This window comes from Macrotis lagotis, chromosome 1 (genome assembly GCF_037893015.1).
Source record: "Macrotis lagotis isolate mMagLag1 chromosome 1, bilby.v1.9.chrom.fasta, whole genome shotgun sequence".
In the NCBI taxonomy this organism is placed as follows: Eukaryota; Metazoa; Chordata; class Mammalia; order Peramelemorphia; family Peramelidae; genus Macrotis; species Macrotis lagotis.
In genome coordinates this window covers 182,617,850-182,631,134 of record NC_133658.1, presented here as the reverse complement: position 1 = coordinate 182,631,134, position 13,285 = coordinate 182,617,850, and the positions used below count along the sequence as shown (strand labels likewise).

The window sequence follows — 13,285 nt, the reverse complement described above, 5'->3', positions numbered from 1 at the left end:
CATTACAGCACTTCAAAGGACTGATTCCCATCTTAAAGTAAACCTTGATTCATTTCCTACTATCTCTGTGTTTCCATTCTTAAATTTTCTTTATTTTTAAATGTTATGTCATTTGAAAATGAAGCAGGCAACAATTTTTCTCAGATTGTACATATATTTTGAGGTATTTATATAACTATATTTATAATAGATATTATCAGTGGGAGCAAGAGCAAGGACTATGTTGATATAATATCAGAGCCCCCTAAAAAGTGAAAAAAATCTTCTCAGCTGCTTGTTTTGTCTACATGATATAAGGCAGATCTACCTGTTGTTTTAGTGTCCTGTACACCCAGCCTGAGATGGTTTTAAAATGAATTTCTTCCTGGACTTTTATAATTATTAATACAGCCAGGGAAGTAAGAGCTGGTTTGTGCAGTGAGAAAGCATATGCTAAGTCTGTGGACCTGAGAAAACAGTATCAAGCAAACTCTATGCTTCTCTAATAAATATTCCAATTAAATGAAAATCTAGTCAAACCAACTAAGCCAATTCTAGTCTCCATAAAGGTCAATCTAATTGAGTATAAGAAGAAAAAAAGTGACATTGTGTCAAGAGCAAGTCAAAAATAAACTCAGTTTGTTTCAGGATTTGATAGGAGTAGAATCATTATGTATCATTTAGACTAAACAAGATTCTTGATTGGCTGAACTTTTCACTGTTTTGGTTAATTTCCCCACTATTGTACAAAATAAATTTCAGTTCTTAGGGGGGGCAGGGGGAGAGAGAGGAAACAGAAACATAGTTCATTTAGACACATCTTCAAGCAAGTCCTTTTCTGGTTAAGACTCTGTTTCTGGTGTTACAGGCAAAGGAGATGCAGCAGATGGTGAAATTGGAAGCTGAGATGGACCGAAGACCAGCAACAGTGGTGTAAAACTCCACAACCCAAACTGAAAACCTAATAGTGTCCAAAATGTTACCCACAAACAGCAGACCCCTATACAGAGAGAACTAAAACCATTTTCTTCTATTTGTTATTTCCCCGCTTGTGTTTGGCAAAACATTGCCTGAGAACATGGAGAATATGTAAGAATTACATATTTCAGTTTTAACTTTTTGAGTACTGAAGAACCCTTTTCAAATAGGAGCTGTTACTGTTGTGACAACCTTTCTTTCCAGTGAGGCACACAATTTAACCATTTGTAATTCTATTTAAGTGTTTGTTCAGCATCATCACAAGAAAATGAACTTGGTATTAAACACCCTGCCTTGTGATGTACTAGACATGTTTGAGGTACCATAAAAATCATGCAGAAATAACTGAAAAATGCATGCATTGGAAAACTTTCTGCAAAATCATCAGCAGAAATTAATAGTATAACATATCAATAACTTTACAGGATTCTCCTTATATCCAAGTTACCTCATTAGCAAGTGCCATATCTTCATCATGCTGAAAGAAGCCAATTTCCTGTAGAAGTTATTGAAATGGTTAAACAATGAAAAATACAAGACAACTATGTGCCAAAATTCATCAGTGCTCAAAGGTTAAAAGAATTGTGTGTTAGGCACTTTAAGAAAAGTTTACATCGAACACTGCTTCATAGAATTTGCATTTTGATCCTACTGCAGCAGATTCCCAATATTATAATTCATTATTGTATCTTAAAGATTGTGAAATGGGTATTGGCAAAAGTTTGTAACTGTGAAAATGTATAAAGTATTTACACACTTAAATTCACAATATTATAGAAAATCACCTAAATGTTGCCACATGACAAGATTAGTAAACAGGATTACTAGATCTGTGTTTGCATGACACAAGCACCAATGATGACTACAAATGTGTACGACCACATTCATTCTCTTACCAAGTAAATGCTGATTAATTCAATGGCACAGAATAACATTTGACTAATTATCAAAACTTTTAGCAAAATGAAAAAAGCATATATATGTATGTATGTATATATATGCACATATATGTGTGTATATGAATTATGTGGGCATTCTTGATACTTCAAGTTCTAGTTTAAAAATACATAATTAATTTAATTTTACACAAAAATATTTATGCAGATTTTCAGAATTTCATATCAGGAAATAACCTTTTTATGTCTGTTAAATATTAAAAAAAAAATTTGCTACAGTGTTAATCTGCATGGGCTTAAAGCCTGCTGTAGTTTATTGCAGAACAGTGCATGAAAAAGCATTCCATTTGGAATTTTACCATGCTGCCAGCCAATACAAAGGAGACTGCATGGAAACTTGGTAGTTTAGAACCAATCAGATTACTGATTTTAGTATACAAAGCACTATTGAATTGTTGCATATGCTTGTACAAACTGATTCTGTGTATTCTATGAACAAAACAGATGGCACGATAAATTATGCTATCATCAATCTTGAAATTAAACTTTCAACTTCTCTAATAAAAAGTTAAAAAAATTTCTTCTGTCAGTGTAATAGTTCTTAAAGGTATCTTCAATGGGATTGTTTAAAGGAGGAAAAATAGCCTTACCTCCCTCAAAAATCGACCTTCTCATTGTCTTTAAGAAGTATAGTTTGGGGGCGGCTAGGTAGTATAGTGCATAAAGCACTGGGTCTGGAGTCAGGAGTACCTGGGTTCAAGCCACTTAAGCCTGTTTGCCTTGCAAACACCCCTGCAAAAAGCTTAGTTTGAGTCAAGCACTGGACCCTGGACCCCCTACACACAGATTGACCCACAAATTAAATTTCCACAAGAGTAAAAATACTATTTTAACCACAAGTGGAACTTCAATGTCTTATTTCTTACAACCATTACTGTTATTGAGGAGTTTTTAGGATTTTTTTTTTGGTCATGTTCAATACTTCATGATGCTATTTAGGATTTTCTTAGCAAATTTGCTGGAATGGTCTACCATTTCCATCTTCAGCTCATTTGACAAATGAGGAAAGTGAAGGACAGAGGATCAAGGGATTTGCACAGAGTCACACAGCTAATAAGTATCTAAAGCCAGATTTGAACTCAGGAATATGAATCTATTTGACTCCAGACCCAGCACTCGATCCACTGTGCTCCACCTAACTTCCTCTCTTATAGCCATATTGCTGTTAAACTTTCACTCCCCACAACCAATTCCCAACAGTAACTCCTTCAAATCAAAGTTAATAGCACAAGTTTCCCTGGTTTCCAAGGAAAGCATGAATGCCAGAATCAAGTCATCCATATTAAAATTGCCTTCTATTAAAAATCATCATGTTAAATTACCATTATTGGTACTTTCCATGCATTATCAGATAATGGCACATTAAATTAATTAAATATGAGAGTGCATGGAAAGAGTCAGGAGATACTTAAAACAAACAACTTTGAAATCTGAATTCATTCCATGAAATTTCAGTTAAGCCACATCCTACAAAACAAAAACAACAGCAACAATAAAAGCCAAGTTCTAATTTTTGAAACAAAAATTTGGATAGGGAGAATTCATTCTCAGTTAAAAAAAATTTATACCACTTCATGTGTGGTTAACTCTAAGATCTGTCAATATAAACTAAAATGACTTAAGAATCAAATTAGTTTTTCATATTGCATAATTATAATATAATTCATTTCCATTTCTATGTAGGCTCAAGCTATAGTAGAAGAAATAAAGCAATATGTTCTAATATCATTTGCAAAAGCATTAGTCCCAGCCAGGAACAAGAAAATAAAGTTAAGGTGTTATCAATAGCATAATATTTCTAATCTCGAGCATGTCTATTTTGAAATGAACAGTTTTTTTAAACATGGACAGTGGATAGAGAACTTTTATCATATTTAGGAAGAAGGTCTGGGTTCAGTATACTGATTATGGGACTGGACAAGTCACCTAAACTGCCAATGCCTCAGACAATCCTCCATAAGATAATATTTTTATAGAAAGTAACTGATCTGCCTCAACGTTCCCCATTCTGAAAAAAAAAAAAGAGAGAGATCCTGACTTTTTTATTACTATTATTCCCTGGTCTCTCAGCCAATCACATCATATAATGCCTTTGAGATTCTTCTTGCTGATTGGTAACACACTGGGGTTTTTTTGGTTGCTGTTTATATTGTTTTGGTCATAGGAAAAGAGTGTGAAAAATAAAATACATCATGCAATATATTACATGTTCCTGAATGGAATCTAAAAAAGGAAGACAAAAAACAGAGTTCAAGATGTCAAAACTGAAGGAGAATAAAATTGACAGAGGTAAATGACTCCAAGGTAAAATGATTTCCATCTCAATCGTTTCTATGGGAAATATTAATTAAAATGCATTTTTCTTTCTGAAGCGGCAGCTAGACCACATGGTCTATAACTTAATTGATGTAACTATCTTTGTGCTGAAATAGCTGCCTCCCTGAAACAAAAACTACTCCAAAGCAGCATAATATAATTTTAAAAAAACCCAATAGACTTGTTATCAGAGTTTGGAGGTTCAACCCAAGAAATTTGGGGTCCTACTAGTAATATTACCTTATTCAGGTCAACTAGAATCTCATAGCATACATTTTCCTCATGTATAAAATTAGGAGTTTAGACTCAAGGGGTTTTAACCTAGGAACCATGAGCTTAGTATTTTTTTTTAAATTAATAATTGTTTTTCTATACAACTGGTTTCCTTTGTAATCCTATGTATTTTTTAGTTTTAAAAATATTATTTTGAAGAGGGGCCATAGAGATTGATGCACAAAAAATGATCAAGGATCCTTGAGTAAATTATTGATAATATCCTCTCTAACTCTAAATTTATACTCTTGCAGTCTTCATCCCTATATTATTCTATTAGTATATCATGATTCTTACCCTCATGGATACATTTTCTTCCCTATACTGGGGAATAGGATAAAAAAGCTGTAACATCACACTATCCCTGACCCTGAATTTACCTGATTCATCAAGGTTTTGTTGTTCAGTCATTTTAAAACCATATCTAATTACTCATGAGACCCTGTATGGGGTGTTTTGGCAAAGATTCTGGAGTATCATTTCCTTTTCCATCTCATTTTATAGTTACTGAAACTGAAGCAAACAGGGTTAAGTGATTTGCCCAGGTTTGCACAGCTAGTAAGCAACTGAGGACAAATTTGAACTCAGGAAGATGAGTCACTAATCCAACATACCAAACCAACCCAAACCTATACTCACTGTGAACACTCTTACTTTAAACACTTCTCATTTCCAAATCTTAGTTGAAAATATGAGATTCACAATGATAGTCACTTGATCTGTCTCCCACTCTCATGATGTCTCATAATCACATGAGGATGTCGAAAGAGCGTTTGACTTGGAGTCAGAAGACCTAAGTATCTGCCTTACATCTGTGGTTTAAGGGAAATAATTTAATTGTCCTGGACGCCTGTTTCCTCATCTATAAAATATAGAGGTTAGGCTAGGTCATTCCTAGAGTGCCTTCTACCTCTAGTTCTGTTGACACCACAAATAATTCTAAATCATTTAATTTAAAAAAACACATTGCCAGATTATTTTGTGAGGTGCAAAGGATGGATAATAGAGATAAGTGACATTATTCTCCATTTAACTCACTCAGATATTCTCCAAGGAAATCAATGTGAATAATTCTTCACAAAGAAGCAGGGGATTGTTTCCATTTTAGGATTGGTAAACAATTTTCCTAGGGTATGTCCTAATTTCTTTCAATTCAATAACACTAGCATGTGCGTGAGATTCCACTTTTACTTGCTCCAGACTATTATGGTACCATTTAAAATATTGGAGCTGAGAATTATACTGTAGTGGTTCCTTTTGATTAAACTTAATAAAATCCTATTCATATTAGGTTTAATTTTCTGCCCTGAAAAAAAAGGTGATTTTGTATCTTTAAGAAAGCTTTCTAACCATAACCTATTTCAGAGCAGGAGAAGCCTGTTGCTAAGGGGAAGCAGGGAAGAGACTGTAATTATCTAAATTAGCATTGTGTGTAAAATCAAGTCAGCTGGTTTCCCCCTGCAAAGAGAAAAGAAGCGTGGGGTGTTCCACTTCTCTTCTAGGGAATAAAGTACAGAAAAACCTTTTATAATTGTTGAGAAAGACATAGTCTTGGGCACTCTAGAATGGAGAAAGATGCTAAGGTAGTTGGGCCACATTGTCCTTTCTTCCTTCCTCCTTTTGGTGGGTTTCTCAGAAGATTAAATAATGGAAGAAAAAGGAGCTGTGAAAGAGAGAAATACCAAAGAATGTAGGATTTTGATTATCAAGAAATAAGCAATTAATCTATCAGCTGATTTGAAGTTATTAGAAAACTATACCTTATACTACTGCCCATTGTAACTTATCTGATGAGAAAAGATTATCTTTTATATGAAATCAGTTTTGCGGTCACTAATCAGACATCTGTTAAATGCCTCTATGTAAGGTGTGTCAGAAGCACTTAGAGATAGAGGTAAAAGACAATCACTGCCTTCAAGGAGCTCACTTTCAGATGGGCTCATGTAAATGTTCAGACCGTTCTTGTAAACAGCCATGTACCAACAGAACATATATTGGAGTGTGAAAAGGTCCTCCAAAAATGAGGATGGGACCTCACTGAGTTTTGGTCAGTTGGAAATAAGCATTATTCTTCTCAGTTTGCCCTGTTCAGTGACAAACATACCAGAGTTTTGGCCTTAAGAAAGAGAAAAACAGAATTAGGTTAACATACATATTTATTGATATTTCTCTAAATTGCAGATTATGCAGGTGTGCCTGTTGGGGGTATGTCTAACTACAGTGCTGCCACCAGAAAGTTAATTTAGAGACAGAGAGTGACAGAGAGAGCGAGAGAGACAGAGAGAGCAAAGGAGTAAACTCAGAGATTCTTTCCCAACCCCTTTCTGGTGGGTGGTGCAAGGGTGGTGCATAAGGACTGGTTTAGCACCTGACTCCAGGTGTTCTCCATAGGCCTGAGTGACCACAGAAGTGGCTAAACAGTTCTTATTGTGCATGAGTGTCATTCTATGTACTAAGAGTTAAGCCTCCTACTGCCCTCAAAGGACATGACCAAAAGTCCAATGTGGCTTGGGAAATGGAGATCAAATGGAGAATGCCATCCAAAATATAGAAAAACCTCAAAAGATTAAAGCATTTTCTCTGTGTCTTGCTTCACTATCAGAAAGTGGAATCTGAAACATTACCTCTGGCTTGTCCAATCAAAGAAGATTATGCCTTCTCTTCCCCAACCCAGAATGGGGGGACAAGTCAGGAAGGGGAGTCTGGGGGGGGAGGCCAATATCAGACACTTTAGTAAAAGATGTCATCCTAAATGACTTTCCAAGCAATGGAGATAGCTGTGGGGAACTCTTGATGAGATTAAGAGGGCAAACCTTTATTCTTTTTATCATTGAGGGAATTTTTTCTAAGCACCCTTTTCAATAGCTAAATTGACTTGATTATAAAATAAGATTTAGTACCTTTTTCACCCACCAGTTCTGCTCTTAAAGACTCAGAAAAATAATTCATATATATATATATATATATATATATTTATTTTAAAAGGGCAAAACTCACTGTTTCTAGGAGAAATTGGACATAATCAAAAGGCATTAGCAATAAGGGAAATCAAGAAAGGCTTCTTGTTAAGGTAGATTTTAGTTAGGAAAAAAGAATATCCCCTAGGCCTGTGAATCTGCAATTTGTTTTTAATTATTTTTATAATTATTATTTCAACATAATTAGTTTCCTTTGTTATCTTATTTATTCATATAAAATTATTCTTAGAAGTCCTTGAGATTAGGGGCAGCTAGGTGGCACAATGGATAGCGCACAATCCCAAGTCACAGAGTACCCAAATTCAAATATGACCTCAGATATCTGATGCTTAGCTGTGTTATCCTGGGTAAGTCACTTAACGGTGAGTGCCTTGCAAAACAAACACACAAACAAGCATAAAAAGAAATCCATGAGCTTTAGCAGACTGCCAATGAAACCCATGACACAAAAGATTAAGACCAGTTAGCTTAGAATGTAGAATCTTCTAGATACATTTTATTATAATAAACTCAAAAAATTAATTATTAAGGATTATGTTTGACAGAGTGGTGTAGTTTTGAAAAAAAAAAAAACTTAACCCCTAGCCCAATACTCTGCATCATCATCATTATTATTATTATGTTAAATTGATTAATAAATGCTTTGGGAATTGAAATTAATTCACTGTCACAAAAGTGGGGGTCTGGAAGTTCGTGACTATGGTAAACTGCCACCACTCTTTGGTAGCTTAATGAAATTTTAATAAAAGTAACTGAGAGTAGAGAATTTAATCCCTACAGAAGTAGATATGTAAGGTAACAATTTAGCCTGAGAGCTAATGCTCCTCCTTACAATGTCCAAATTTCATTTCTTTTTGGTGAAGTGGTTAGAATCTGCCTCAGACACTAGCCAGTTGTATGACCTTGGGTAAGTCAAAGAAAGTCATTTAAGCTGAGTATGGTTTTATTCATCATAAAATAAAGAAAACAAAAGCACTGACTTTAGAGGATGATTTTAGAGATAATTAAGATGATGTACATGTAACCATTCAAACCAAACCCTACCATCCACCCCCAGGATATCTCATCAAACCAAAACTTGCACATTTGCAAAGTGGGCTCCCATGGGCATTACTACACCCTCAGATCTTATTCCATAAGCCTGCACCTAAGTTTACATGCAATCATTATTAAACAGTTATAATTATATTAAAGTGAAATAATTTACTGAGATGTTTTAGTAAGAATAATATCTATAGGACATTCTTTCTTCTAAGTTTGAATCACACAGTCCTATAAATAAATATCCAGTAGAAAAGTGGGCATGAAGATCATAAACATAAACACAAATTTGGTGTCTCAATTCACAAAATGTGGTGAAAGGAAGACATACCACCTAATACTTAGAGGTAACTAAGTGGTTTAGTGGATAGAGTGCTGGGCAAGGAGTCAGGAAGACATGAGTTCAAATTTGGACTCAAGATGGTAGCTGTTTGATTTTGGACAAGTTACTTAACCATCATCTGCCTCAGTTTCCTGAAATATAAAATGGGGAGAATAGCAGTACCTCCCTTCCAGGCAATAGTGAGGCTCAAATAAGACACTATTTGTAAAGTGCTTTAGCACAGTGCCTGTCCACAGTAAGTGCTTTTTTCCTTCCTTTCTTCCTCCTAAATATTCCCATGTCCTTTTTCTTCTTATGATCACCTCACACTGATTGATTCCCAGTGAAGATACTGTGTGAATAAGTGCTCAATTGACCTTCCTGCATTTTCTTGTTTTCAACACTTTTCTCCCAGTAGGGTAGGCTCTCTTTTCTCTGATGCCCAAAGATTTTATTCCTTTGACCATGTGCCCTTTGTGTCTCTCTTGGCTCCCTGCTAGAAGGGTGTCTTTTATTGAGAGGGTGGTTCTGATGCAAGATGCCATTGTAATTGGTAGGAGAGGAGAGGAAAGGAGAGGGAGAAGGAGAAAGAATCCTCTCTTCTCTGTGGTTCTCTGTGAGGCACAGGGTTCAGGATGACACTCCACAATGATGCTTCTCGCCTAAAATGTCTCAAAAACTCTTAGGAGAGGCAGGTTTAGCTTTTGAAATATTTCCAAGGACATGCAAATCTCTGGCCATCCAATGGTCAACTGTCTTTCTAGTTCTAATGGATGGAAATCTTTTTTTTTTTTCATTGTGGTAGTTGTTCAGTTCTTGGCAAGGACACTGAAGTGGTCTGCCATTTCCTTCTCCAGTCCATTTTACAGGTGAGTATATGGAGCAAACAGGGTTAAGTGACTTACTCAGCTAGCACTCCCAAGGTAAACAGGGGAGATGAATTTTTCACTTTATTTTAATACATTAATATAATTAATTATTACTTCTGAAATAACTGTTTTTCTGTGATCACATCAACTAAGCATAGAAGTGAGAACCAAATCCCCCTACATTACTCCTCCAACCTATTACATAAATGGCTTTGCTATCTTAGATTTCTATATACATTTCAGTTATTATTTCCACTGAATGAACCAGTCATTAAATAGTAATTTCATCATATTATTTTCCTTATGGCAAATACAACTTTGTAGTTTTAGTTGATTCCTAATAACAAACCCCATTGTATCGGGGTCATTGGATGTGCTGACATCCTGGTTGGAGAAGATTCACATTGCCTTGAGGAGTTTTTTAATGGAATGTCTGATATCCAGCTCATCCTGAGCTGCACCCCCCCCCCCCCAGTTACTCTAGACCCATTCTGAATTGGGAGGGGGCTCCCTCCTTTAATTAGACAAGACTGAGGTAACTTTTCAGATCCTTCCTTCTGATATTCAAAATGTACAAAATCCCCAGTGGGGTTTTGGTTCTCTAGTCAGATCCCACCTGCATGCCGGTGTAATCAGAAAGCTTAGAGAAATATCAGTAAATATGTAGGTTAATTTAATTCTGTTTTTCTCTTTCTTAAAGCCAAACTCAGGAGGTTAATGTTTGTCCCTTATTAGGCCAAACTCTGAAGATTAACCATAATTAATTTATTAGTTTTAAGGTGAAATACTAGACAGACGAGGTTACAAGGAAGATTAGGCATATTCCCTATCCCTTGGCCATTATATCTCAGCAACCTGTCTTTGAGCCATATAATACTCATTTCAAATGCTTTAGCAGTCTCCTATTTTTCCCCCCAGGGAAGTTGGGTGGGAATGGAGTGCTGGACCAGAAGATAGGAAGACTCATCTTGCTAAATTCAAATCTGACCTCAGACTCTTAGTATCAATCAGTCTGACCCTGGGCAAGTCACAACCCTCTTTGCCTCGGTTTCCTCATCTATAAAATTGAGCTGGAGAAGGAAATATGGAATCATTTTCAGTATCTTTGCCAAGAAAACCACAAATGGAGTCATGAAGAGTGGAGCAGCCCTGACAAACAGATTATGTTCCTATTTATTTTCATGTTCTTTCTAAGGACTTCAATATCTGATTTACTTCATTCCAATCTATTTCTACTTTAATCCTGGTCGATATTGTTAAGTACTGTAAAATGCATGCTCTTCCACCTCTTCAATAGCTATAATTTAGAAAATCACAAAATTTGTGATAATTTGTAATGATAACACTGACAGCATTGTTATGGTAATCACATGAGATGATCTATATGCAGTTCTCTTTCAGTAATTCCTTGAAATTGCAAAGAACTTCAGAGATTATTTAGTCCTTCCCACAAATGAACAAAAATGCCCTCTACAAAATACCCAACAAATAAGTGGTCATGTTTTTTGCAAAATATTGAATATGTTTACTTTTACAACCTGACTAGTATGGTAATGTTTTGCAGGATGACATATTTTTAAACTATAGCAAATACCTTGCTTTCTTAATGATGGGTGGGAAGACCAGAGAGAAGTGGGGAGTCAAAATTTAAAAAATTGAATGTTAAAACTTGCTTTTACATGTAACTTAAGAAAAATAAAATAAAGTATGATAAATCCTTTGTTTCTTGTCTGCTATAAGAATGAATATATATATATATATAATATACATATATATGCATATGTATGTATGTATAATCTCTTGAATTCAGAATAGCTTTCAACTAAATGATTTGCATCACACACCCAGGAAAGAGAGCATAAGTAAAGTCAACTCTAATAAATTAACGAGTCTTTACTACTGAAAATTGAAATGAGCCTTGAAGTGAAATTAGGAGTTCCAAGATACAGACGTGAGGAAGGAAAGCATTCTAATCAATAGGGACAACTTGTACAAAGGTTAAGACCCAGGAACATCTGTGGCAACAAAAACTTGCTTCTATAATTATGAGGAATCATAAAGACAATTCTTTTAAAATTACTTAAGTTTCAAGTCAAAGGAACAACAAAGAAGATATTGCAAAATTTAAGACTATTATTCATTCATTTATTCAATAACATTTAATTAAGTACCTGTTTAAGCTCCCCCTTTCTTTCCCTAGCCTTATGTCATGCCATTTCCCCTCTCTGGTTTACACCTATTTGTATTTCTACTTTCAATCTCCTGAGCTGTAGAGTATTGCTAGAGAAAGAAAAACAACTCAGAGCATTTGTGCTCAGAAGATCTAGGGCAAACTAGGACCTTGTGGTTATTGAACTTGCCATACACAGTGTTTATTCCAGGGTGTCATGAGGAAAGCATTTTCCAGGAGCTCTCTTCAAAACTATTCCAAAAACTTTAAAATTATGACTCTAAATTTTTGAGAGACAGAACTCACAGAAAGGTCTACACAGAGAAAGGTAATTCTCCAGGCCAAGGTAACCTGGAAGATCGTGGAAAGGCTCTATTTTACCGATTTGGAGGAGGCAACAGTACAGCCAGGAATTCTGGGCCTGAGCAAAGGAGCTCCAGCCTTCCGGGAATAGCATGTGGGGTGCCTGGGTCCCTGGGAGCACTAGCCCATGGCAGCAGAATCAATTTCCTGACCTGGCAAACTAGAGAGCACCAAGTACAACTTGGAAGACTAGCAGGGAAACATCTGCAAGAGTGAGCACAGAGAGCAAGCCCATGTGACTCTCAGCAGAACCTTGGCTTTCAGCAGAGCCTCCACCCTCAGCACAGTCATGACCCTCAGCGCAGCCCAGATCCCAGGAAATGGAAGCAGGTCTGCAGAGCTACCAACAAGGTGCCACCTGGCAGCTATTCCCTGAGCACTTAGGTCATGGAAGGTAAGAGGAGTGGAGGGAGACTGTCGAGATCTCTCCTCTGGGACAGAACTCTAGTGCTTTGGACATATTTAGACCCTGGTGAAAGTCTGGGCCCCCATACTACCATAGCTCCAGGGCAGAGGGGTGTGCTTGTTGTCATCCACAGACCAGAGCACAGGCAGGAGAGTAATCAGAACCTCTCATCTGACCTTGAAGGAACAGAGGTCCTTGCTGGGGTGTCACAATAACACTCAAACACTCAGGAAGCACCCCAAAATCAGGTTACAGGCTGGAGAAATGAGTAAACAGAAGAAAGGAACTTGATCACAGATAATTATTTTGGTCCCATGGAGGATCAAAACACACACTCAGGAGTTGACAAAGTCCAAGGTTCTGAATTGTTTTTCTGTCTCTAGCAATACTATGCAGCTCAGGAGACTGAAAGTGGAAAACACAAATAGGGAGTAAACCAGAGAGGGAAAATGGCATGACATAAGGCTAGAGAAAGAAAGGGGGAGCTTAAATAGGCACTTAATTAAATGTAATTAAATAAATGATCTACAAGAAAACAAAAGTTGGACTCAGGCTATGGCAGAGCTCAAAAAGATTTTGAAAATCAAGTAAGGGAGATAGAGGGAAAAATTGAGAAGAGAAATGAGAGAGAGCA

General features: G+C 36.2%; 1 protein-coding gene across 18 annotated transcripts in view; it reads left to right on the top strand.

The window, feature by feature from the left end:
- PLCB4 (phospholipase C beta 4) overlaps positions 1–11,390 on the top strand; it is a 517,486-nt gene extending 506,096 nt beyond the window's left edge. For 17 of the 18 annotated variants that reach the window (XM_074209475.1, XM_074209467.1, XM_074209461.1 and 14 more), the window contains one exon: positions 848–11,390. In XM_074209475.1, the coding sequence (XP_074065576.1) occupies positions 848–885 (38 nt within the window). In that variant the 3' untranslated portion in view covers positions 886–11,390. The remainder of the gene's footprint in view (positions 1–847) is intronic. The other variant, XM_074209478.1, reaches the window with a different exon arrangement.
- Positions 11,391–13,285: the final 1,895 nt, after the last annotated feature.